This window comes from Eptesicus fuscus, chromosome 2, assembly GCF_027574615.1.
Source record: "Eptesicus fuscus isolate TK198812 chromosome 2, DD_ASM_mEF_20220401, whole genome shotgun sequence".
In the NCBI taxonomy this organism is placed as follows: Eukaryota; Metazoa; Chordata; class Mammalia; order Chiroptera; family Vespertilionidae; genus Eptesicus; species Eptesicus fuscus.
The window spans coordinates 50,317,633-50,345,460 of record NC_072474.1 but is presented as its reverse complement, the minus strand read 5'-3'; the positions used below and the strand labels follow the sequence as shown (position 1 = coordinate 50,345,460).

Sequence of the window (27,828 nt, the reverse complement as noted above, 5' to 3'; positions counted from 1 at the left end):
CAATGAATTACACTTCAGGATAAGCATGTACAATGAAACATTGGGGGGGGAGGAGGTGCTGTGTCTGACAGATTTAAGAACCACAGATTTAAGGATTTATGCACCACCACCCCCAGATTAGAGGCCCTTATTTTGGGAACACAAGGACACTCAGCCCAAGGAATCCATGGAATAGCTTCAGAGCAACGGTATTCCCCAAAAGTACATACAATTTGATATACATAGCCACCTGGGGAGATAACACAACTTTATTCCACACAAAAACTGTAAGATTAAGAACCATTACATTACCTTGAGATTGTATATATTAGGCTGGATTATAAACTTGGATCTGAGTGGTGGGGCACCAAGCCCAATTACATTTACAGAACTGTAATTTGCATTATTTCATCAGTGTACAATGACAACTTTAATTTGAGACTAAGTTTACATACCCAATAGATGGCAGAATTAGCATCTGAACTCAGCTCATCTCCAAAGCATGTGTGTGCTTTTCTGAAGCAGGTGGCTATTGTTCTTTTCCTCTAATCTTACTGTAGACTATCTACTGGATTGTGTCTTCTTTTGGCCTTTAGGTAACTTATACCAAAAATTATGTCCCACAAACGGCAGTTGCCCAAGCATGATTGGCAATTTGGTCACTAGAATGAGCTTTATGGAATGCATTCTGCATACTACCTTACTTTTGGCTTAATCTTTTCTCACATTTCCCCTCTTCATAATTTTACTTTCTGTAATAAAGCAAGGAACAAATACATACCACATGCAAATTGGGTACCACAGGAAAGAAATTAATAAGACGGTCCTATAGAATGAGAACAAGCTTTGTTGGATAATTCAGAAATCACTTTGCAATTATTTTCATAATTCAAAACACTGTCACTTACTTTGATAACAAATACATAAGATCCAGTATATCCCAGTTTGAGAGAACCCTGATTATCTTGGCTGCTTTCTAAAGAGCAGTAAAAGATAACTCACAGATAAACACTGACCATTTGAGAACCTGGGCAAAAACTAGGGAGGTCAGTTGGGATGTCTTTTGACATAAGAACCCAGACAGTAACAGGGACAATCAGAAGAAACTGCAGTGGATTAAGAGACATTGCCTATGTGGATGGTGAGAGGAAGTAACAACGCAAATCACTTAGTCAACTGCAGCCACCAGGTGGAAATGGGGTTTGCTGGAAGTGAAAAGGAAATGGATAAGATCCTTGGTTTTTGTCAATACCATCACCACAAAACACTGAGTAAGGGTCAGCAAACTTTTTCTATAAAAGACCAGGTAATAAATATCTTAAGCTTTGCAGGCCAGTCTGTTACAATTAGCCAACTCTGCTACTGCAGTATAAGAACAGCCAGATACATATGTAAACAAACGGGTAAGGAGATATATATATATATATATATATATATATATTTTTTTTTTTTTTAAAGCAACATGACAGAGAAACATCAATTGGTTGCCTCCCATATGTGCCCCGACCTGGGATTAAACCCGCAACCTGGGTATGCGCTCTGACTGGAAATCGAACTCAGGACCTTCTGGTGCACAGGATGACGCTCCAACCAACTGAGTCACACTGGCCAAAGCATGAGGCCATATTTTAACTAAACTTTACTTATAAAATTATCAGAATGCAGGCCAAATAAAGCCTACGGGCTAGTTTGCTGACCCCTGACATAGAGGTCCAATAGGCAGGGGAAAACATGGATCTGAAGCACAAGAGGAAGGTCAAAGCTAAGGACAGAGATTTGAAGTCACTGTCACACAACAAAGTGACAGGATAATCTAAAAATAGTAAAGATGAGAGACTGAACATTTAAAGACAGACCCTTATGGGGGGGGGGGGGGGGGGCAATGGTAAGATATGTACACATATAATACCTTAATAAAAAAATGGAAAAATAAAGACAGACCCTTATAAATAGCAGCACAAAAACACATGAGGTAAATAATGAGCTATTTCCTGAAAGGAGAAAAGGTATGTGAAATAAGAGCTTACAATTTCCTTAAATATCATTCTGGCCCAATTATAAATCCTTTATACTTGGAGAAGTGCAGGACACTTCAATACTTAAAGCCCCAAATGTGTATGTAATAGGTTAACACTCTGACATAACAAGACAAGGCAAAGCAGGGTCAAGCTAGGACTAACTTTATGCTGCACCTACAGAGTACCCTATACCAAAACAAAATGGCAGACAATTCATCCAAAATTGAGCCCAAAGGCTGAAGACAAAACTAAAGCAAAATAATAATAGCTTTAAAAACAAGGTAAACTGGTTACAATATAAAGATATACTTGGGAAGTGTACTCCTTTCAAAAATTGTGAAGTTAAATTCATTACAAGGCTTATAAACAAACTAGCTCCAATATCATTGTACTTGATTCAAGCTTTTTCAATGTTTAAAAACCTAAAATAGAATTAATTACTAACTTATTCTTGTCTTCAGGAAAAGCACAATTTAGCAAATAAACTATTTTACTCATATTTATAACAATGTTGGCTCATTAAAAGGAAAAAAAGCAACTAAAACGCAATTAAAAAATACCACAAGGACCAAAATTGCAAAACTTGCAAATTAGTACTGAAGAACACAATTATAAAATGGATGATGATTCATGTATGTGAATTAAAATGATTTGGGTGTGGAAGGGGTAGAAAATAAGTGCCACTTAGTACTGCTAGAGAAAAACTGTTTACTTTATACACACCAAAAAAGTACAGTGCACAAAGATAAGACTACAACTTACACTGGGGGACTGTAAAAACAAAATGACAAGGAAGGAAGGGAACGTGAGAGGCAGGGAGGGAGGAAGATAGTCATCCAACAAGGCATACATTCATATAATAAATCACTAGACAATTAAAAATAATGTTCTATGTGTGCTACAATGTGACGTGTAAAAATATCCAAGATTATTAAATGAGAAAACAGTGCTAGCAAAACTGTGCCCAAAGAAAAAGTTACACATGTACACACATGTAACTGGGTGAATGCACAAAAAATTTACAAGAAATCTGAGTGGTACCTTGAAAATTAGGATTGAAGGAGACAGGAAATTTTCACCTACTCTTCTGTAGTGAAAATAAGCATAGATTATGTTTAGTCCAATGTTAAAGAAAAAAACCCACAGTATTTTGGGAAGATGGCTAGAGAAAGGACTGCTATCTATAAAACCACACCAATGCAGATAACAAACCCATTTAAAATGTTTCATCATGCTTAGAGTATGTTAAATGAAATGGTGATATTTTTAAAAAGTGCAACCACATAACCAAAAAAGAGCCACATAACTTTACTTGGAAAACCATATGGCGTTCAGTAATGTAAAGGAGAAATTAAGTCTCACAAAAGCTATAATTTGCATGTGAGTATTTGGCTGAATCCTCCGTAATGTGACGATCTGTTTAGACTCAATGCCAGAGCTGGGTCTTCAGAGCCAACAAACTGGTTTTATATTTACCCCTAGACTACTAATCTGCAGTAATACAAACTCTAAAACTTCTACTTTCATTACAAAACTATTTGTAGAACCTTATAAAGAGATTTATTTATTTTGAATATATGTCTGCTTTAAAAGCTTAGAGCAGAGGCCAGTCCATTCTGTTTTCTGCTCAGCACCTAGAGCTCAGTAAATAGAGGTACTCAATACAATTTTTTTGGAGGAAAAGTAGAAACATAAATTGCATGTGAATGCAAAACTATGAGGAATTATAAGTTCTAAAGTAAAAGAGACAAAATTAAGATGTGAAAATTGGTTCCTCTGGGTTGGAAAAAACAGTCACGTGACTGTATACCCACAATTTCATTTTTACTTCCAGCAATGGAAGGAACAGTTACAGAATTGAACATCTAAAACTACTATGGTACTAGGAAGGCAGCCCAACATCTACTTTGCAATTCATAGTAAGCAGGATACCAGAGAATATTATTGAAAAATGCTACAGATTAGGACTGAAGTTTTGACACCAAGTCGATTAGTTATGAGAAAATGAGGAATGGAGAGATAACACAGTTGCCTTAGGGATTAATGGCCAAATGAGCTGGCTTAGACTACTGAGGAAACCAACCTAAGAGTAGAATTTCTCAAACAAATTACATTGTCAAAATCATACTTTTGTAAAATACCGTTTTTAAAAAAATCACTAGAAAAATTATCCAATACTTCAATATCACAGCAATATCGAATTATTATAGAAGTTTCTAGACACTTTAATTTTCTGTATTAGTTCAGAGACACTGGATAGCACTGACCTACAGTTTTGTTGTTTTAATGTCAATCTGACCTAAAAATCTTGCATTTGTATAGTCTGAATCTGAAAAAATTCAGTTTTGTCTACACAAAAATGAAGACAACCCAGACAATTAGAGATAAAGTAGCAGAGACTTGTCATTATTAATTTGTTTTAATTTTGAAACATAAAACATAAATGTTTTAAGTAAATTAAAATTCTTTTAAATGTAAATGTAAATGTTAGCATTTAGGAATCTCAATTGCTATCAACCTGAAAATTTTGCTTTATTTTGTCACTTATCTTAGAATAGGATATAGACACAAAAACTGTATGAAAATTTTCACTTAATCTACAAACCCCTGTACCTGTCTCCATTTCTCAAAATTCCCCCAAGTGATTAGTTGATTGCTAACAGCGTGAGCCAGGGAGATTCTCAATCCATTGTAAATTTAATTACCAAAGGAAGATGAAATGTTCATACACCTGGCCTATAAACTGACTATAATCGGGTACAATTTACTATAGCCTATCAGATAGGATCTACACTATTGCGAGTATAATGTAATTAATTTACAGGGTGTCTGGAACCAAATTTCCAGACTCAAACCCACACTTTGCAATTTACAAGCTATAGAATAACTTAAATCCCATATTCATCTGAAAAATGGGGATAACAGCAGTTAATTATTATTTAGGTTAAAGTGCATGTAAAGTGCTTAGAACACTGCCTGGCAGATAGTACTATATAAGCATTATAATTATTTAATTCTTACATACTATGCCTCAAATCCTTTGGTAGAATTTGGATTAGCAATTATATTAATATATCACATCCCTAAAATGAATTAATATTCATGTTAAAGATTATTTTAATTCTATTATGAAAATATATTCATTTATAATATTATGTTGGATAGGGAGGAAAAAGTTAAAAAATCATGTAGTCTAATCTTATATTTAAAAAAGATGCTAATGAAGTTATGAAAAGTTGCACATTGCTGTAATATTTTCAGTGGCATTTGCAAAAGTGACTCAGATAGTTTACCATTCTTCCCCAATGGGAAAAAAAATAATTAAAATAGGCGAAACCGGTTTGGCTCAGTGGATAGAGCGTCGGCCTGCGGACTGAAAGGTCCCAGGTTCGATTCCGGTCGAGGGCATGTACCTTGGTTGCGGGCACATCCCCAGTGGGGGTTGTGCAGGAGGCAGCTGATCGATGTTTCTCTATCATCGATGCTTCTGACTCTCTATCCCTCTCTCTTCCTATCTGTGAAAAAACAATAAAATATATTTAAAAAAATAATTAAAATAGATTGATTCTAAATAGCAAGTCAGAGCTTTTAAAAATTTGGAATTGTGTACGTTTAATTATTCTTCCTCCAATCCTGAAAGCAGATGCTTCTTAAAATGGACTGCATCTTAGAAGAGCATTCATATTTAATAGATATGCTAACTCCAATCCCACCAATTGACACCACCACCACCACCACTTTTACGCAAGCTCTTGAAGTGATCACAACCAGCTACACATGATTAACAACAATAAATCACCTTAACCACTCAAGATTAAGCAGCAGATATTAGGAACAATAAATTGAGATTATAAACACAAGACAGTATTTCTAGAACAGTGAGTAAGAGTTGTAATAGTGAGAGGACTCAGATTAGGTAGCCTGTGGTTCCCTTAAAACTGTTTTAAAAGTCTTCAATGAAATCAATACTATTAATTTCATGTTTATTTTATATAGGATTTTTGTCAAGCTTTTCCATTTTCAGTTAAAAATAAATTTTCTTCTCAACTAATGATTTTCATTCTACCTAGTTTGGCTTAAGTTGTCTATTATAGCCATATTTCATTTCATGGAATATGAAATCTATTAATTATATATTATAGGCAACATGTTTTCAAATTTGCTTTCAAATGATGCCTACAAAGAGTAGATCAAATTCTCAAGTTTACATAAAACCATACTATACCAATTTACCAATATATATCTTATTCCATTCTATCGAAACAGTAGCACTAACAAAATTCTTCATACATATGCCCCCACCACCTGTACTCCTTCCCTATGCTACTTACAAAAGAACATCTCAATTCAGCAATCAAGTTTTACAACTACTATCCTACCAAACAAATGGTGATGCACCAAGATCACAATTCTCAAGAGTTATAACATGTTAAGAGTACATGATTTACCTAAGATGGAGGAACTGTGCCTTTTTCATAAAACACAGAGATAGCCACATTGATTTAATTTAATATATATGATGCTACCTATTCAATTTATTAAAAATCGTAATAAACATAATCAACTAGTGCTCCAAACTTATTCTGTTCACGTGAAAGACACTACAGAAGACACAATAGAGACTGGCTTGCAATAAGAATTACAAATTCCTTCTACAGAGATGGAGAAATAAAAGGACAAATCTAGTTGTCTAAAAGACAATTCACTGTACACATTTTATTTACAGTTTTGTACACTGTCTTAATATGAATGGGACCGCTTTTCTACTTGAGCCATTTTTTAACCAAAGCAAAATAACCTAAGTAATACAAATTGTTAAAATACAGCATAAAGATACAAAAACAGACATACTAATTCTAATTAGGAATGTAATTATGATGTTACATTTTTTATAATCCACAATTATGTTTAGGAAATCACACAAACATAGATCACTGATTTGAATGAAATGCATAAATTTGTAGCAAAGCTTTGTAGTTACAAAAAAACAAAAAATTACCAAAGAATGCCCAAAATTAATGTTTATTCCACCTTTGTGTCATATTCCTGGATCCTTCACCAATATTACATGAGGGGGAAAAACAAAAGCAAAACAAATGAAAAAGTGAAATCAGAATCACTAATGTCATCAAGTAGGGAAACAAATAAATTAAAATCTAGCAGCCACCAGCAAGAGTACAGCAAAGACAATGCTGTAAAAAGAAACAAAGAAAATTGCTAGAAAACTGTATGCATCATACTCTTTCAAACCAGCAAAATATGCTCCTGCATACAATGGAACATAAACAGAATTCTTTTCCTGTAAGGTGTAGAAATGCAAGTTCTTTTTTAACATTGTGGATGGGTAATATGTTTGTAATAATAATTCTTCTAAGCTATTACAGAGTGGGCCAGAAACACATTAATGGATTCTGGGGATGATGTGTACTGTAATTCTTTGATTGGGTAAAGTGGACATTCTAGCCAAAAAAAAAAAAAAAAAAAAGATGAACACAGAAGTACAAGACAAAGGTGAATGAGACTTCTCTTATATCTTTGCAACATTTAGATGGAAATCAAATTTAAATGCAGTCCACTCTGCTTTTGAAGAGGCTTTGGTTCAGCTCCCAAATCTCGATTGCTTGACGCAGTCTCCTATGAGAATACTCAGAAGGTGTCTTCTTAAACAACAAACCTATTTTTAGTGGTGGAGCCGCTCTTAGTAGCTGTGTCTGCATGGGACTGATAACCAATCACTATCTTTGGAGGAAGTCCTAACCTTTCCTTGTATACCCTCCTAGAAGAAAAAGAAAAGTGGCCATTAATTTTTATTCATGCACACATCAAATTCAGTATTATTATTCTTTATTCTAAAAGAAAAATACCTAGGCTAGAGAGTGAAAAAGGAAATTGCATACCCTTTTCCTTTTAGCAAAATTTATTCATTTTCACAATAATCTTGGTTAATCTAATTAACCAATATTTGAGATTACTATGTATCAGGGTACTGTGATAATTATTAATAAATCAATAATAAGCACAGCAGGAACAGTCCCTGGGCATGGTATTTATAGTATTTGATTATTTACAAACAATCACAAATACACATGATGGAGCTAACACAGTGTAATTAAAATAAAAAATAAAATTACGTGAACATGTTTTTACATTCCCTGGTCTAAAGTGCTACAATTTTACATATAAACCCTAGTAAATACTATATATTACTGCACAATTACATTTACTATACCTACTACATGATTGCACAGACAAAAATTGAAGGCAATTTATGTTATCTTCTGGACAATCTAGAACACCCATGATTTCTGCCTTTTATACTAACTCTACAACCTAACTCTCAATAAGACGTGCCACTATTTTAAGAACAAAATGTGTTAAGTGCCAAAGAGGGTTAAGTATAGGGGCTGTGTTACTATATTAGGTGCTAATCTCACCTGTGAAATTACAGAAATGTCCCCTTTAATAACCTTTTGCACTCGGATGTCGAGTATGACTCGACACGGTTAGCATTAAATCCCGAATAGAAGAAAAAAGCAAGCGAGTGCAAAGGGTTAAAAGTTATGAGGTCAAAAGTATAATGCCAAGAGAATGAAGTGCATTTTGAAGACTGAGGAACAAAAATAAGGCTGTGGCTACAACTAAAAGCAAAAGTATGAGAGATAAAGGTGACAAGGAAAATGGATCTTTAACCTGAGAAAAAAAATCAAAATTTCAAAAATAAGCACCAAAATTAAATTAAATACTCCAATATGACACTAAGACAGTTTTATTTTATACTCCACCCTCCAGAAGATTTCAATACCTTCCCTTGATGAAGGTATCTGATAATAATTTTATGATAACTAAAATCATAACCATTATCATCAGATTTACATTATGACACAATATAACCCTTTCAATTATACTAAATCATTAAAAATGCCAGAAAACAAGAGCACTGAGCCACACAACTTGGACAGGTTAAAAAAAATAAATTAAAAAAAAAACAAGAAGAAAAATTCTATCCATGGAGAAGTCAAATTATAAACATTTCAAAACTCTGACACAAATACAAAATTTTCTGAGGAAAGAAAATCACATTTAATTTCTTTAACTTGTTTTCAAAGATATATAAAACTCCCACAATTAAGTTTTGATGCTGACAGGAAAATGAGAAATATGACAAATCAACAATCATCTCCTTTCTCTTACAGAAACCTACAGAAAACCTGGAGCATGCTCATATCTTTTAATTCAGAAGGATTCAGAGAATTAATGTTTGAAAAATCACAAAAGGCAAACCAAACATTTTATGACCTATGGCCAATACCTAATTTTAACACAAAGTTTAAAATCAAATCTTACTAATTTAACTGTAGTAAGAAGAAAATCCTAGTTAACTGACTGATGTTTGAAAGAAAAAAACAAAAGACAGGCAATTTTTACAAAGAATATTAGGCGCTTTCCACCCAAAAAAAAGATTAAAGCTTAGACATGTGGGTTTTAAATATGGGCAAAACCAAAATAGTGTCACTTAAATTTCAATAAAAACTCTATGTACAATGTACACACAAGCACAAAATATAAGTATAATATTCACCAATTCTCACTGCATTATTATGAGGATTATACACTTAGTAGTACCATTTTAAAGTAGAAAAACTTATATTCTCATTGATAAATTAATATGCTACATGCCAAAGTAGACAAAAGTTTTCATGAAAACAATACAAGGAAAATAATGATCTACAAATACAAGAATTTCTAAAGCTACAAATAAAACTACCCTGCTTTTGATTATCTTAATATTTTAAAAGAAATACACAAAGAGCAAAACTTACCCTATATGTGTAACAGCATCTCTGTTTTCACATTCAGTAGTCCATATTGCTATCTTATCACCCTTAGCTCTAACATTAACAACGGCTCCACATACATCATCACTGTAGTCATCAAAAGATTCTCCAATAAGGCACAGCAGCTTAAAAACAAAAGCCAATCCCAATTACATCCAATTGATTAAAAACAGCTTATTCTACTGCAAATGTCTCATTATTTGTATATATACAAAAAAATAGGTTTAAATCGAGTTGACTTTTTGAATGTCTACATTATATTTATGTTTTAATGTTTTCATTTGCTTCTTTGTTTCCTTGGTTAATATCAAGAACATTAACAGTCACTTTAAATTTCTCAGCAGCCCTAGCTGGTTTGGCTCAGTGGATAGAGTGTCGGTCTGCGGACTGGAGGGTCCCGGGTTCAATTCCAGTCAAGGGCACATGCCTGGGTCGCAGACTTGATCCCCAGTAGGGGGTGTGCGGGAGGCAGCCGATCAATGATTCTCTCTCATCATTGGTGTTTCTATCTCTCTCTCCCTCTTCCATCCTCTCTGAAATCAATAAAAGTATATCAAAAAAATAAAAATGAAAAAATATTTCTCAGCAAATTGGGCAAATGATATCAGGACCCCTATAAAAGTTGAGTTATTTTATTAATATTAATTTACTGTGCTGCTGCTTATTGTTTTTCATGAACACTTTCTAATGTTTAATTGTAGTAAATACACATAACATTAAAAATTTACCATTTCAGCCATTTTGAAGTGTACAGTTCAGTGACATTAGGTATATTCACAACAGGTGCAACCATTACCACCATCTATTTCTAGAACTTTTATCATCTTGAAAAACTAAAACAACTTTTTAAAAATATATTTTATTGATTTTTTACAGAGAGGAAGAGAGAGGGATAGAGAGCTAGAAACATCGATGAGAGAGAAACATCGACCAGCTGCCTCCTGCACACCCCCTATCGGGGATGTGCCCGCTACCAAGGTACATGCCCTTGACCGGAATCGAACCTGGGACCCTTCAGTCTGCAGGCTGACGCTCTATCCACTGAGCCAAACCGGTTTCGGCTAAAACAACTTTTCAATGTTGAAATATAAAATGGTATTTACTGATAATCTCTCCCAAAAGCAAAATTAAGTCCCTTCTTTAAAAAAAAAAAGACAAATAAAACAAAAGAAAAAATTCCCTCACTGGTTTGGCTAACTGGTCAGAGGATGGGCCCATGAACTGAAAGGGGGTATGGGGGACCCCATACCTCAGTTGCAGGCTCCATCCCCATCCTGCCCCTGGTTGGGGCGCATGCGGAGGCAACCAATCAATGTGTCTCTTTCACATCAATGTTTCTTTATGTCTCTACCCCTCTCCTCCACTCTCTTTAAAAACTAATGAAAAAAATCCTCAGTTGAGGATTAACAACAAAAGAAAAAAATCAGTCACTCAAATATGTATTAACTCGAGGACCAGGACCGCTGGCTCCTAATGACTCGCCTGCCTGCCTACTTGATTGCCGCTAACCGCCTCTGCCTCGCCCCTGCCGTCCCAGCTTCATCTGGAAGGTCATTGGCTGTCCGACCTAATTAGCATATTATGCTTTTATTATTATAGATTGCTTCACTTAAGTGCTAACTATAAACCACACAATGTGTCAAGGGCTAGAGATACAAGAAAGACTATGATTCCTTCTCCTAAAAACGTGGGGTTTAGAACCTCTCACTATAGAAAATGCCTATTATCTCATCCTATATAATAAAAGGCTAATATGCAAATCAACCGAATGGCAAAATGACCAGTGGCTATGACACGCACTGACCACCAGGGGGCAGACGCTCAATGCAGGAACTGTCCCCTCGTGGTCAGTGCACTCCCACAGGGGGAGCACCACTTAGCCAGAAGCCTCTCTACCATTGGACATCCCCTGAGGGTTCCCGGACTGCAAGAGGGCACAGGCTGGGCTGAGGGAACCCCACTGAGTGCATAAATTTTTGCACCGGGTCTCTAGTATTTCATATATATACTAGAGGTCTGATGCACGAAATTCATGAAAGGGGCTCAGCCCTCGCAGCCCCAGCTGCCGCCACCCTCTGCGGGGCAATCGATCGCCGAGCTGCTCCCCCCCACCATCGATTGCCCTGCAGAGGGTGGCGGCAACTGAAGCCTCAGGCCTAAGCCATCAGTCCTTAGCGCTGCGCGGAGGTGGAGGAGGCTCCCGCCATCACCGCTGCACTTGCCAGCTGTGAGCCCAGCTTCTGGCTGAGCGGCGCTCCCCCTGTGGGAGTGCACTAACCACCAGGGGGCAGCTCCTGTGTTGGGCCCTTCAGTCAATTTGCATATTAACCTTTTTATTATATAGGCCATATATGTATATATGAATATGAATGAAGCCAATAGTTACAGGTTATATCACAACAAACTGAATGATGAAACTACAATCTTATTGTTTGCTTCATTGATCTACAAAGTTTAGTATACAAAACAATACTCTGAGAGGGTTATAAAGACATTATACAAAATGTGAGGTCCTATGATTTTGAAGTTGATGTAATGATCAGAATGAGTTTTTTGAGGAAGGTCAGATCAATTGCCAATCACTTTGTATCTGATTTGTAATGTGGTAGAGGGTTTCACTGTACTAGTATGTAAAACATACAAACTCACATGATAGAACAAAATTAATTGCTGGCTTAGATTTTCTAGAGTGGGCATTCTTATATTCTCTTCGATTAAGTAACTAATGTAAATTAGACTTAGTATTCCAAACTGTTTTATAATTTTAAAACCTTACTGTCTCTAGCCAAAAGCGATCGAGGTCACTTCGCCTCTGCTGTTTGTTCAACGTAATTAGCCATCGTCCTCCTCGTTTGTTTTTCTCATCTTCCCACATAGGTTTAATACCATCCTACAATGTTAGAAGACAACAATATTAGACAATATTGTTACTTTTAAGAGATCATTTCTAGAAACAGCAAGCAATATCCTGTCAACATTTCACTTGATTCCCCACAAATGATGTAGTGGAATAAAAGCATACAGAACTTAATGCCAGAGGCATGGGATTGCAGAATTAAGAATCTTGACTTAGGGACTTATTAGCTATTAAATCTTGGGTTTCATTTAATATGGAGGGTTTTAAACATTCTGAGTATTGTACCTTCTCAAAGGTACATACACTTCTATATCTAGAAGATATATGCAAAATTTATGCACAACTTATGCAATATCAGAGAATTAATGAATGCCCCATCTCCTACCATCTGACAAAATCCATTTGTAAATATATCAGGACCCACATACCCCATGTTAAGAATTCCTGACATACAGGGATTTAAAGTACACCATAGGAAATCTAGTCAATAATATTGTAATAACTATGTACAATGCCAGGTGGGTAGACCTGAAATTAATACTAAATAATATTGAATGTAAACTATAATTGAAAAAAAAATAAAAATAAAAAGAATTCCTGACAAACTCTGGACCTCAATCTACTCAATATATAAAAAGATTGGATTGGATGATCAAAGCTCTCTTTGAAATCGATCACAGTATGTGCCCACAGAGTAGGAGTTTCACTTAATTTCAATTATTTATATTAAAATAGGGCACAATATATTTATGCTAAGCCTAGTAAAGCTATTTAATTTTTCTCCTAGCATCAGAGCATTTCCTATTCCTAAGTTTGTGGCAAGATTTCTTAATGAATACCTGAATGGTCCAGTTTTGTAATATACATATAAATGAAATCATCAATGAAGCATCATACCTTGAAGAGTGAGTAGTCACAGCCAGGCATTAAATTACTAGATAACTGGATATGGTTGTACAGACTAGGTAAAAGAAAAGGACAGTTATAAACATAGAATAGTAATGTAGAGTGTAGATGCTTATGTAACATTTAGAAAATATGATTTTAAAAAAAAGTCAAAAGTTTGTGTTCACCTGTTTTTCTATAGATTCAATTTCTGAAAAGGACCAAACAGATCTTAATAATGGTCAGTTCAAGACTCAATATATGATTATTTAAGAAAATATTTTTAATTTTATTCTGACAATATATTTTGATGCATACGTATGTGTATATATAGCAAACTGAGAATAGAGGTATGAGGTGCCTTTAAGTAAATGAAAAAATTTGAGGCAAATGAGCAATTTTAAATATACAAATCAAGAGAAAGCAAGATGAACTTCTTGACCATCAGCATTGTATGACTGAAATAAGCCACCATTATCATTCTTGAAGGAATCCAAGAGTAGGACGGACCAATGGCTCCCAAGCACCACAGACTGTTACTAGTCAGTCAGCACATAATCATTTGGAGAGCTTTAAAACACAAACAAACAAGACACCAGTTCCAGGCCCTATTCCTTGGGATTTTAACCTCTTAATGATGGGTGAGAAACCTGGGACCTATATTTCTAAAGGCTAAAGAGGAAAACTGTTATAAAATTGGAAACAGAGTAAAAATGTAGAAATCATGATAGACCATGGATGATATAACCGACCCATAGTCAGATTCTCTTGTGTATTTTAACCCAGTTTAGGAGTATTTTAAACAGTTTTGAGGAAGTCTGGCATCCTTTGGATCACATTCCACAGGATAACATGCAAACCCAATTTGGGTGAAACAATGTAAGACCAAGTAATAAGGTTTCTTGAGTTGTTGAGCCTAATGATCAATCTTCACAATCTACATTATCACTGATAGCTTTTACTAGATAACAAAATGAATAGTTTACTATAAAATTAGCCACCACCATTTTTATAAAATTAATGGATAATGTGGAAGTGACCTTCTAATGGCACTTAAGGTAGAAAAGGTCTCTTTTCTTCTTCATGGCGCCCTAAAGTCCCATAGTAACAAACTTATAATGAGAATTTGTAATGGCACATTTAAAAGACTCCTAACACTACAGACAGATTAGACAAATCCAAAAGGATTCAATGGTTGTTTACCACTCAATTTGCTAGAAAAAAAGACAAATTAAGAAGTGATTTAGATATTATAGAAAGCTGAAGGATTCCTTCATATCTCTAAATTATGGTTTAAAAATCTACTCTGCAGCCTTGGCCAGTGTGGCTCAGTTGGTTAGAGCATCATCCCATGAAACGAAAGGTGCTGGGTTTAACCCTTTGCACTCGCTTGCTTTTTTCTCGATTCCTTTATTCTACTCGAGATTTAATTTTCTAAATACCCCAGATTTTACAAAGCGTGGCAGTAGAATAAAAAACTGAAGTTTCTTTTCATATAAACTTATTTATTTGGATTTTTTTATATTTCAAATTATTGATACATTCAATAACCATCACACTCGACATCCGAATGCAAAAGGTTAATTCCCAGTCAGGGAACTTACCCAGGTTGCAGGTTTGATCCTCAATTGGGGTCAGGTACAGGAGGCAACCAATCAATGTTTTATTTTCCCTCTCTTTCTTCCTCCCATTTTCTCGCTCTTTCACTATTCCTCTCATCAATAAAAAGCATATCCTCTGATGAGGGAGTGAGCTTTTTTTTTTTTTTTAAGTCTACTATGCAATGACATCACTTACACATAACTAAAGTGTGGGGCCACTTTATATGTTCAGTTATTATACACTGGTAAAAGCCAAACAAACTAGATAAATGCAAATCTGATTCAGTGGGAAAAATGGTTCAAGACTCTTGCTCCTCTTCCTCCATAGACTGCAGTACTCTTAAATAAATAACCATTAGAGAAGGAAAACACGATGTTTTGATGAAGGGCAAAACAGAATAATCCCAGTTAAACTGAACAACTAGATATATGTCTCTCCCTCATCAATGTTTCTAACTCTCCATCCCTCTCGCTTCCTCTCGGTATAAAATCAATAAAATATATCTATTTTTTTAATTTTTTTCAACAAAAAGTGAGCAAAGTGGCTAGCTGACAATTTATAGTTTTCTCTAATTATTCAATGTTTCGTTTTCAGTGATTAAAATGCATACTAAATGCCTACGATGGGCAAAGCACTAAAATATACAAAAGAATATTGTTTCTGCCCTGGAGGAAGTATACATGATGAATTTGCTGACCACAATCTATTCTATTGCGTGGGGAGAATACTTTCAGGAGGTTACATTAAAACACAAAAGAAGCAATTATTCAGTATATATATGAACCAAAAATAAACTAGATACACAAAATAAGAATATTTTAGATATATGCTAAAATATTAGAATATTTTAGATATATGCTTTTTTTTTTTTTTTTTTTTACAGCAGACCCTTTAGCATTTCTTTCATTGCTGGTTTGGTGGTAATTTACAGCTCTTAAAAATGTTTTTAACAATCTTTAATTTTCATGTTCTCAAATATTTTCTTATACATTTTCTCAAGCATGGCATACTAAATCAACTTAGTTCTTACAGAATCAATATTCCAAACCTTCTTGAAAACAACTACAACTTTATACAGTGGAACCTCGCTTCTCGAACTTAATTCGTTCCAGAAGGCTGTTCAAAAACCGAATCATTTTTTCCCATTAGAAAGTGTACATTGAATTACCTTTTTCCATCCCTTTACTCTCAGTCTGTATGCGTCCTTTTTTTTGAGGTGGGTTTCCTGTAGACAGCAGATATATGGGTTTTGTTTTCTTATCCAATCTGTTACCCTGTGTCTTTTGATTGGGGCATTCAATCCATTTACATTTAAAGTTATTATTGATAGGTACTTATTTGTCGCCATTTTTATTCTATACCCCTGTGTTCCTTCTTTGCTTCCTATTTCTTTCTTTCTTTCTTTCTTTCTTTCTTTTTTTTTTTACAGCAGACCCTTTAGCATTTCTTTTATTGCTGGTTTGGTGGTGATAAACTCCCTTAGTCCTTTTTTGTCTGTGAAGCTTCTGATTTCACCTTCAATTTTGATTGATAGCCTTGCTGGGTACAGTATTCTTGGATTTAGACCCTTCCTTTGCATGACTTTGTATATTTCATTCCATTCCCTTCTGGCCTGATGAGTTTCTGTTGAGAAATCAGTTGCTAGTCTGATGGGGGTTCCTTTGTATGTAACGGTCTGTCTCTCTGGCCGCTTTTAAGATTCTTACTTTGTCGTTGGTGTTTGCCAACTTAATTATAATGTGCCTTGGCGTCGGTCTTTTGGGGTTCATTTTGCTTGGAACTCTGTGAGCTTCTTGGATTTGTGTGGGTTTTTTCTTCCCTATATCAGGGAAGTTTTCTGTTATTATTTCTTCAAACAGGTTTTCTATTCCTTGCTCAGTTTCCTTTCCTTCTGGTACCCCTATTATCCTGATGTTTTGTTTTGTGTTGTCCCAAAGTTCCCTTAGGCTCTCCTCATGCTTTCTAATTTTTGTTTCTAGAAGCTGTTGTAATTGGGTATTTTTTTCCATCTTGTCTTCTAGCTCACTTATGCGGTCCTCTGCTTCTTCTAGTCTACTCTTGATGCTTTCTATTGAGTTCTTTACAGCAGCTATGTCATTTTTCATTTCTTCTTGGTTCTTCTTCATTTCTTCTTGGTTCTTACTCATACTGTCGAATTTGTCTTCCATCCTTTTCAGCCACCTTATGACCATTTCTCTGAATTCTTTCTCTGATAGGTTGTTTGCATTAATCGTTCCAGACCCTCAAATAATTCAGTTTTAACCTTTCTTATATATAGTACATGTATATTGTAGTTTACTCTATAAACACTTTTTAAAAGGACATGAAATGTAAATGAAAATTTAACAATTATAAACATCAACAAAAGGAAAAAAAACACATAGAAATATTTACAGCACAATATTCTGAGATTTTAACAGTGGTAAACCGATTCAGATTCGTGCATTCTTTCCTTTGTCACCTGAGAGATGCGTGACTGATTATACAAGTATCAGCATAAAAGGGTTGTCAGGTTGAGAAGAAAATTGTTCAAGATGAGAGACATTCTAGAAACTAGGTTCCTCTGTATTTTATTTTGAAGTAATGCACAGGTTTATGACCCTCAATCTTAACTTTTGCTAAATCTAAAACAAAATCTCAAAAAAATGTTCAACTATTTTTGGAGGTGAGCACATTTATAAATAATCTTCACAGATACTGTCATTCTTTGACAAATCCTGAGTATTTAGCTCTTCAGCCTTTGAAATCTAAGAATTCTTTTTATTTATTGATTTTTTAGAGGGGAGGGGAGGGGAGATTTGTTGTTCCATTTTTTTTTTTGAAGGGGGAGGGGGGTGTGCCCTTGACCGGAATCGAACGCGGGACCCTTTGGCCTGCAGGCTGATGCTCTATCCACTGAGCCAAACCGGCTAGGGCTTGTTCCATTTATTTATGCACTCATTGGTTGCTTCTTGTATGTGCCCTGACTAGGATTGAACTTGCAACCTTGGCATATGGAGATGACATTCTAACCAACTGAGCTACCCAGCCAGGGCCTCATAATTCTTATAACAAGAAATCCCAGATGTTACACTGAAATAATTTACAGGAATGAAGATCTAATAACAAAGCTCTGGAATACCCCAAGTATGGGACAAATGTATCCAGGCATCCAAGAAAGGGGACATATTCCAACAAGTTGTCAGAAAGTCTAGGGGTAGTAAAGCAAAGGATCTCTCAAAACAAGGAATAAAGAATATGGAAGGCTAAAAGATGACAAGATTGAAGCGATCTAAAACTGATAAGGAATAATCACCAATTCAAACAGTTGTGAGGAGATAGACAAACAAAAAGGTAGTTGTATAGATGAATTTATTAACTTTTCACTTTAACCTTCATTTTATAAATGTGACTTAAAATTACATACTAATAAAACAACAAACATCCTAAAATGAATGGGTTACTTACGCCCAAAAGTCTTCAACAGTATCAAACTCAGAGATCAGCCGAAGGTTTGCTTGCCAAGTTTTGCTTTTATCATTTTTAAAAAACCAGAGTGCCCATCTAAAAATAAAAAGTCAGTGTCAAAAAATGGCAGTTTTACCTCCTTGTTCACTGCAGCATTATTCACAATAGCCAAAAAAGGGAAGCATCACAAGTGTCCACTGATATATGAATAATAAACAAAATGTGGTACAAGCATACAATGCAGTATTAATCAGCCTTAAAAAGAAAAGAAATTCTGACACTTGTTACAACATGGATGAATCATGAGGACATTATGTTAAATGAAATAAGATAGTAAAAAAATCACAAATACTATATGATTCCATTTGTATGAGGTACCTAGAGTAGTCAAACTCTGAGACAGAAAGAATGGAGGTTGAAAGGGGCTAAGGAAAGAAAGGGGGGATTGTTGTTTAACAGTGTAAAGTTTTAGTTCTGCAAGATGAAAAAATGTTCCTGAGACTAGTTGCACAACAATGTGGATGCACTTAATACTACTGAACAGTACATTTAAAAGATGGTAAGTTTTATGTTATGTGTATTTTACAAAATTATTAATAAATAAATTTAAAGGGTAATTATTACAGTGACAAATGAGTAGCTTTCTCTCTCTTTTTTTTCATTTAAAAGGTTATGTATTTTGTGCCTAATACATACCACATTCTATACAGAGACTCACTGAGGCTCATCTGAGGTTAATTCACAGAAATTTAGTAAAGTATTACAGTATGCTAAGTGCTCCGATAATAAAGCATCGTTATTTAAGAAAAACAGAGCAGAAGCATTTAACTTGAAAGGAAAGCAGGGAACAGAAAGTGGAGTTTTCAAAGAAACAAGAATATAAACTAAGAGGAAGAAAAGGGAGTGCTAGGAAAAGGAAAAGTTATTAAATGTGATTCTGTTTACTCAAACACACGAATGGGAAAATAACAACATAAGGGACTTATTGAGTAATGCTAACATAGATATGTTCTGCAATAATGTATATCAACTTCTATATATGTTTATACTTTCCTTAAAAGGATTTACTCTAATACTTTGAAGATAGACTCATGTCACAACAAAGTTAGACTTAAATGTTATCATCTTCATCTTTAGAATTATATACAACAAATTGCTATACCAAAGGTAACTCAGAGAAACTTTATTTTCTCACTGATAAAAATGTTGTCTGAAGACAGGGTTTCCAAATGGACATATTTCATCAACTCTGACTAATGCTTGATAATCTCAAACATAAAAGATACATGTTATGATCTACTTGATAGTTTGTATTTGCCAACACACTAACAAAAACACCAAAAGCAAAGGCAGAAAATATATTAAACACACATACAAGTTCAAGTACTGTACTCTGGATTTCTAAAATTAATTTAGTCTTTCCTTACAATTTAAAAACAGCCGGGCCAGCGTGGCTCAGTGGTTGAGCGTCGACCTATGAATCAAGGAGTTCAGGGTTCAATTCCAGTAAGGGCACATGCCCGGGTTGCGGGATCAATCCCGTGTGGGGACGTGCCAGGAGGTAGCCTATCAATGATTTTCTGTCATCATTGATGTTTCTATCTCTCTCTCCCTCTCCCTTCCTCTCTGAAATCAATAAAAATATATTAAAAAAAGAAAAGAAAAAATTAAAAATAGAACTACCATATGATCCAGCAATTGTATTTCTGGATATTTATCCAAAAAGAAAATACTAACTCAAAAAGATATCTGCACCCCCATGTTTACTGCAGCATTATTTACAATAGAGAACATATGCAAACAACCTAATGTCCATCGATGGATAAAGAAAACGATACCCTTATACATACACATACACACACACACACACACACACACACACACACACACACACACACAACTTGCCCCGGTGACTCATGAACCAGGAGGTCATGGTTCAATTCCTGGTCAGGGCACATGCTCAGGTTATGGGCTCAATCCCCAGTAGGGGGCGTGCAGGAGGCAGGCAATCAATGATTCTCATTGATGTTACTGTCCCTCCTTCTCCCTTCCTCTCAGAAATATACACTGAGTGGCCAGATTATGATCTCTGAACACATAAAAATCTGGCCACTCAGTGTATATCCTATATAATAATCCTATATAATAAAAGGGTAATATGCCAATTGTCCCCTCAACCAGGACCAGGAATTCGACCAGCAGGCAGGCAGGCCAACCGCCCATGTCCCTCCCCATGGCCAGGCTGGCCGGACCCCACCCATGCACGAATTCATGCACCGGGCCTCTAATATATATACTAGAGGCCCAGTGCACGAAATTCGTGCACTGGGGGGGTGGGGGGGTCCCTCAGCCCACCCTGCCCCCTCTCACAGTCCTACTGATGGCTTAGGCCCACTCCCTGTGGGCCTAAGCCATCAGTAGGCCTACCTCTGCAGGAGGCAATCTGGCTGATCAGGGGAAGGCGCCGCCCCTATCACCCCGCTGCTGCTGCCACTGCTGGTCACTGCAGCTGCCAAGGTGTTTTCACCAACACGGACTCCAGTCCCTTCACCATGAAAAAATGACTACTTTCTTTAGGCATTTTCAAGATGTCTCTTTCATAGGATATGACATTTCTTTATTTCTTTTTTTTTTTTTATCCTCACCTGAGGATATTTTTCCATTGATTTTTAGAGAGCATGGAAGAGAGGGGGAAAGACAGAGAGAAACATCAATGTGAGAGGGACACTTTGATTGGTTGCCTCCTACATGAGCCCTGACCTGGGCCCCGGCCAGGGAGGAGCCTGCAGCCTAAAGTAAAACTGCTAAATTAGATACAATCTGGCTAATGTCCTATCGGACAATAAAACCATCACTTTTTGAATTGGTGTGTCTTCTAGACAGAAATTAGTTACATCTTTAAAAGCCACACCAGCCAGGACAGCAAGGGCTTTTTTTTTTATCATTCAATCCAATGGTCATTTTGAGACATTTTTATATCTGTATAATTTATAGTTTCTATGTCTATGCCCTTCATGACACTCTCCACGCACACACACAAAAAAATCCCATATATGCTGATAGCAAAGTCTCTGTCCCAAGACAAGTTCACTTCTTAAAAAATAACTTATTTACTATTGTGGTCTCAATTACCACCATCAATTACTGATGAATTTCAAACCAATCTCTCAATCAGCTCTGCTTTCTGAATTCAAGACTCATACTAAAAATGCTTATGAGACATGGGTCATCCAAGTGTGGAATCCTCAACTGTCATATCTAAAACTAGTGTCTCATCTAACCTTTTCCTCCAAACCTATCCTATTCACCATTTACTTACCTTGCTGCCTAAGTCAGAAAACTGTGTCAGAAAGCTTACCTGTTCTGTAAAGGATGTTTAATATAGTGTTCTGGGTTAGCAACCTCCTGGTTAGATTCTGTTTTCTCTTCTTCTGTAGGCGGGGGATTAGGAGTAGGGGTGGTTTCCTAGTGGAAAATAATAAAACAGTATTTAAAATTTCTTAACACATCTAAGACAGCAGTACTCTAAATAAACTTGAACCAATAGTGCCAATATTATCTTTTAAGGAAAATATTACAGAAACACTTCATGAAACAGACCACAGACCAACCTCTAAGGAAAAAGCTCAAAACCCTCCATTCTAGCATATCTTCATTAACAGAAAATGGTTTCTCAAATTAAAAAATATAGTAACAATAATACTATATATGGTTATCTTCCACTTACACAGTTTACTATCAGAAAGACTGTTAGAGACCATACAACAAATCAACTAACTTTCTTAACATAACATTACATTACATTAAACTACTGTAAATGAAAGTGGGGAGGAAGGAAAATACAACTAAAGTGTGGAGAATATAAACTATATTACAATAGCAAAGAAAATTTTTCAAAAAATTATCAAGCAATACTACACGTCATATTGTTATGATATGCAAACTTAAAAGTTCTACAACTTCTGTCACTTCCAATTGGCCCTATGCAAAAAAAGCTGGACATTGGCTTGTACTTACATCATTTTCTATGTTAGACATAATTAACACTGTCATCTAATATCAGAGAAAAAGGAGCCTGGAGATAACAGGTGTTCTCCACATTGCTCTATGTAACACTTCATCCTATTATAAATTTGTGTCAACAAAACACAGAGCCAAGGAAAGTCACTGGAAGCTGATACAAAAGGGGAGTAAGGGGGCACAGTACAACAAGCGTTCGGTATCAGATTTAAACTGAAGTAGCAAAACAATATAGGTTCAGTGGCAAAAGATTATGTAAATCAGAGATGCGTCATCTAAAAGATCTGTGCAGATAGGCAATAAGTACATATTTTACAAAATACATTTTTCTTAACAAAATGACCTGCCCAGGAACTAGCCTAAAGACACTTCATAGCTGGGACTACGTCTTCATTTTGCTCACAATTGTAATGCCAATGATCACAGTGCTACACCCAAGAACTTGATTAACTTAACCGAGTAAATTCTTTTTTTAATCCTCACCTGAGGATATGTTCCTTCATTGATTCTAGAGAGAGAAAGGGGGAGAGAGAGAGGGAGAGAGAGAGAAAAACGATTGGTTGCCTCCCATACACGCACTGACCAGGGACCAAACCGACAACCTGGGTATGTGTCCAGACCAGAAATCAAACCCGTGACCCTTCAGTACAGGGGACATTGCTCAACTAACTGAGCCACACCAGTCGGGCCCATCTGTTTCTTATCATCTATTCTTTCCCCCTCCCTCTCTAGGTGTTTGTTTGAATCTTTTCTTTTGGCTTATCTTTGACTTCACCAATTCTACATTCTGCTGAGTTCAGTCTGTTGTTACTTATTCAATGAGCTCTTAATTTCAGACATTATAGTTAGCAGTTCCATGTCTATTTTTTTGATGAAGAGTAGACTTTTTAAAATCCCCACCTAACAATATGTTTATTTGATTTTAGAGAGGGAGAGAAACATCAATGTGAGGTTGTCTCCCCTACGCACCCCCAACTGGGGATTGAACTTGCAACTTAAGTATGTGCCCGGATAAGGAATTGAACCTGCAACCTTTTTGGTGTGCAGGACATTGCTCCAATTGAGCCACCCAGACAAGCTCCATTTAAATTTTGTTTTTAATAGATTTCAAGTCCCTTTTAAAACACTTCTTTTAACCCCTTTCCCACATCTATTTTATCATAGTAATCATAGTTATTAAGTCTTTGTCTGCCAACTCCATTATCTGAATTATGCCTGTCTTTCTATTGACAATTTAATGTCTTGATCATTAATTACTTTATTGTTTTGTTAAAATACATTTTTAGTGAGTTTAGAGAGAAAGGAGAGGGAGAGATAGAAACATGGATGGGAGAAGAAACATCAATCAGCTGCCTCATGCTAGCCTCCTACAGAGGATCGAGCCCATGACCTGGGCATGTGCTGTCTGGGAGGGAATCAAACCTTCGACCTCTGGTGCATGGGTTGATGCTCAACCACTGAACCACACAAACTTTAAAAAAATGTTTTGCATGTCTAGTTGGGATGTGTGCTGGAGGCAGCCAATCAATGTTTCTCTCTCACATCAATGTTTCTCTCCCTCTCTACCTCTCTCCCTTCCTCTCTCTCTCAAATCAGTAAGAACATTATTTAAAAAAAGAAAAGATGAAAGAAACAGCTAGAGGATGGTTAGTATGTTCAAGGACAAGGGGCAAGAGAATAGGACAGAAACAATACAGAATTTACCAAATCGCATCAGAAAGTCGTCACAGATTCAAAAAGCTAAGGGAACTCGAAGTTGTATAAATACAAACAAAACTTCACCTGGGCACACCAAACTCAAAACCATTGAAAACTAAAGATGAAAAGCTAATATTAAAAGTAGTCAGGAGGGAGAAAAAAAAGAACACATACACATTACTTTCACAGGAACAATTAAGAATAGCAGCTAACTTCTCAAATAGAAACTATGAAATCCTAAAGTAACTGAATGATATCTTAGTGCTTTAAGAAAAAAACTGTCAACCTAGAATTTGTTGCCTAGTAAAAAATATCCTTCAGATCAACCAAAGGACTTGTTTGCATGCATATAAACCTAACCAATGGACACAGACAAGAGGGGGATGAGGGCATGAGTGGGAGGGATTGGGGGAGGGAGGGTAATGGGGGAATAAAGACACATATGTAACACCTTAATCAATAAAGAAATTTAAGAAATAATAATAATTAAAAAAGAAAAAAAAATCCTTCAGCTCTAGCTGGTTTATCTCAGTGGATAGAGCGTCAGTCTGCAGATTGAAGGGTCCCAGGTTCTATTCCAGTCAAGGGTACATGCCTGGGTTGCAGGCTAGATCCCCAGTAGGGTACGTGCAGGAGGGAGCCAATCAATGAGTCTCTGTCATCATTGATATTTCTATCTCTCTCTCCCTCTCCCTTCCTCTCTGAAATCATCAATAAAAATGTATTTTTAAAAATATACGCTATAGAATAGATGGAATATGCAAATTGACTGCCACTCTGCCACAAAGATGGTGGTGCCCACAGCAGAGGTGGGGGTTTCCGTAACACAAGATGGCTGCACCCACAGTGGAGGCCGAGTTCCGGTAACGAGCCTTAACAAGCAATCAGCAAGGACCTGAGGCTGTGCCCCACCTCCTGCCCGGCGGGGCTTGACAGGGGACCTGAGGCTGCACCCTGCTCCCAGTGGGGCTTGATGGGGGACCTCAGGCTGCGCCCCCTGCCCCAGCGCCAGGTTGGAGGACATTTGGCTGCGCCCCCAGCCCGGCAGGGCTTGACGGGGGACCTCGGGCCACGTCCCCCGCCCAACTGGGCTTGACAGGGGATCTCAGGCCACGTCCCCCAACTGGCGGGGCTTGACAGGGTACCTCAAGGCGTGCCCCTGGCCCGGGCCCAGGCTGGGGGACCTCAAGCTGCAGCCCCCGCCCCGGCGGACCTGAGTCTGCGCCCCCCCACCCGGTGGGGCTTGACAAGGGTGGGACCAGCCAGGTCTGGATCTTGCCCAATGGGGGGGGGGTGGGGGGGGCAGCCGGGTCTGGGTCTCATGGTGCGCCCCAGACTCTGACAGGAGGAAGATTTTCATATACATTTTACTAATTTTCTTTCATCTCTGACACTTCTATTATAGAGAAAGGGCAAATAGCAATATTAAAATATTTCCTCTAATTAATGCCCTTTTAATGTGCATGAACTCACTAGTGTATTCCTTCAAAAACAAAGAAATACAGATTCACACCAACAGATCCTGACACACCCCACACAACAAGGAGGTCCAAAGAAAGAGAACCACCAAAGGTTTGGGGTTAGGATCATGCTAAGGGAAAAAATTCCAGATGGGAGCATGTAAGTACAAAAGAATGAAAACACTGGAAAGGGTAAAAATGTAAAAGACTATTAACAGTGTTTTGTGGAAAATGTAAAAGACTATTAACAATGTTTTGTGGAGGTTAAAATAATGATGGACCTGCCAAACTGTTGGACATTTACAGATTTGCAACATTAGGTGTGGGAGTAAAAGCTAAAGTTAAGAATTGTCTCTTATTAAAAGACAAATGATGCCGAAACCGGTTTGGCTCAGTGGATAGAGCGTCGGTCTGCGGACTGGAAGGTCCCAGGTTCGATTCCGGTCAAGGGCATGTACATTGGTTGCGGGCACATCCCCCGGTGGGGGGTGTGCAGGAGGCAGCTGGTCGATGTCTCTCTCTCATCGATGTTTCTAGCTCTCTATCCATCTCCCTTCCTCTCTGTGAAAAATCAATAAAATATATTTAAAAAAAAAAAAGACAAATGATAAGGAAAAATTTAATCATAAATTCAAAATCCTCATTAGAAGCCATAATGTCACAACATTCACTTAAATCTTTTTTTTTACATCAGAGGCACATAAAAACAATGAATTAATTACAGCATGAATAAATCCAAGTTTAATGGGGCCCAAAATGTCACTCTTCTGTTATTCAACTTTTCACCATTAGGAGAATGATGGAAGAAGACTAAGATAATATCAAAAGTCAATGGACACATAGGAACTAAAAGCAAATAATAAACTTGGGAGGAAAATATGAGTTTCTAGAATTTTAAAAGTGGGTTTTTTTTAAATAAGAATATGTAATTTTGAATTTTTCCTATTGCTAAAATAAAAATAGGTACTCATCTTTAATATGTGAATGTATGCATCAATTAAGTATACCAAATTAAAATCTTTCAATTTTCACTTTTAATATATAAACACTAGTGGCCCAGTGCACAGATTCATGAACATTGTAAGGAAAATAGTAAGAAATATTTTAATATTGCTATTTGCCCTTTCTCTGTAATGGAGGATGGTCACATCGGCAGGGCAATCGGGCCCTACTCACACCCGCCTTGGCCTGGCACCACCCACTCACCTGCTCCACCATCCCACCACGGTCCTGCTCTTGTCGGGGCCCATTGGGGCCGGCAGCACCTCCACTGCCTCCCTCTGCCAGTGCCATGTCGCCCCGCCTGCCATATTCTGCACGTCATAGTGAGTACTCAAACTCCCAGTGGAGGGTACAATTTGCATATTAGGCTTTTATTATATAGGAGAATGCTACATTTTAAATTGAATACTCTAAAACACTCTAAAAATGTTTATTAACTATTGACAATTATCTTTTCATCATCTGAAACCTAAAAATGTTAGTATTGATGTTCCTCGTTAATAAGCATTTTACATTACTATCTACACTTTAATAGTCTCATGTTCAAACATTTAGACTTATACAAATTTCTCAAACCCTCTTACTAAAGCAAAAACGTTCTAATAGCCGATTGTTTCCAAGATAGGATGCAAAATACTAAAGTACTCTCTGAAAATACTCCTTCACATGGCACACACCAAATCTAATAAGATTTAGAAATCATGACAGAAATTGCTTATGAAAATATTAATATTAAAAACCATATAAAAGGGCATAATTTCTCAGCACAAAATTTCTTTTAGGTCATATTTTGTAATGACTAGATCTAGTTATTTTAACAACCCATTATTTTGTTTTTTAATATTCTTATTGGTTTCAGAGAGGAAGGGAGAGAAAAAGAAACATCAATGATGAGGGTGAATCATTGACTTACTGCCTCTTGCACACCTCCCTCTAGCCCACAACCTGGGCATGTACCCTGAACAGGAATTGAACCATGACCTCCTGGTTCATAGGTCAACACTCAACCACTGAACCACACCGGC

At 36.5% G+C, this 27,828-nt stretch overlaps 1 protein-coding gene across 2 annotated transcripts in view; it reads right to left on the bottom strand.

Moving 5' to 3' along the window:
• Positions 1-7,003: 7,003 nt before the first annotated feature.
• Positions 7,004-27,828, bottom strand: part of EIF4E (eukaryotic translation initiation factor 4E) — a 44,543-nt gene continuing 23,718 nt past the window's right edge. For both annotated transcript variants that reach the window (XM_054727238.1, XM_008143521.3), the window contains 6 exons: positions 21,982-22,088; positions 18,624-18,719; positions 13,587-13,650; positions 12,609-12,722; positions 9,818-9,957; positions 7,004-7,773 (listed from right to left, as the gene is read on the bottom strand). In XM_054727238.1, the coding sequence (XP_054583213.1) occupies positions 7,659-7,773; positions 9,818-9,957; positions 12,609-12,722; positions 13,587-13,650; positions 18,624-18,719; positions 21,982-22,088 (636 nt within the window). In that variant the 3' untranslated portion in view covers positions 7,004-7,658. The remainder of the gene's footprint in view (positions 7,774-9,817; positions 9,958-12,608; positions 12,723-13,586; positions 13,651-18,623; positions 18,720-21,981; positions 22,089-27,828) is intronic.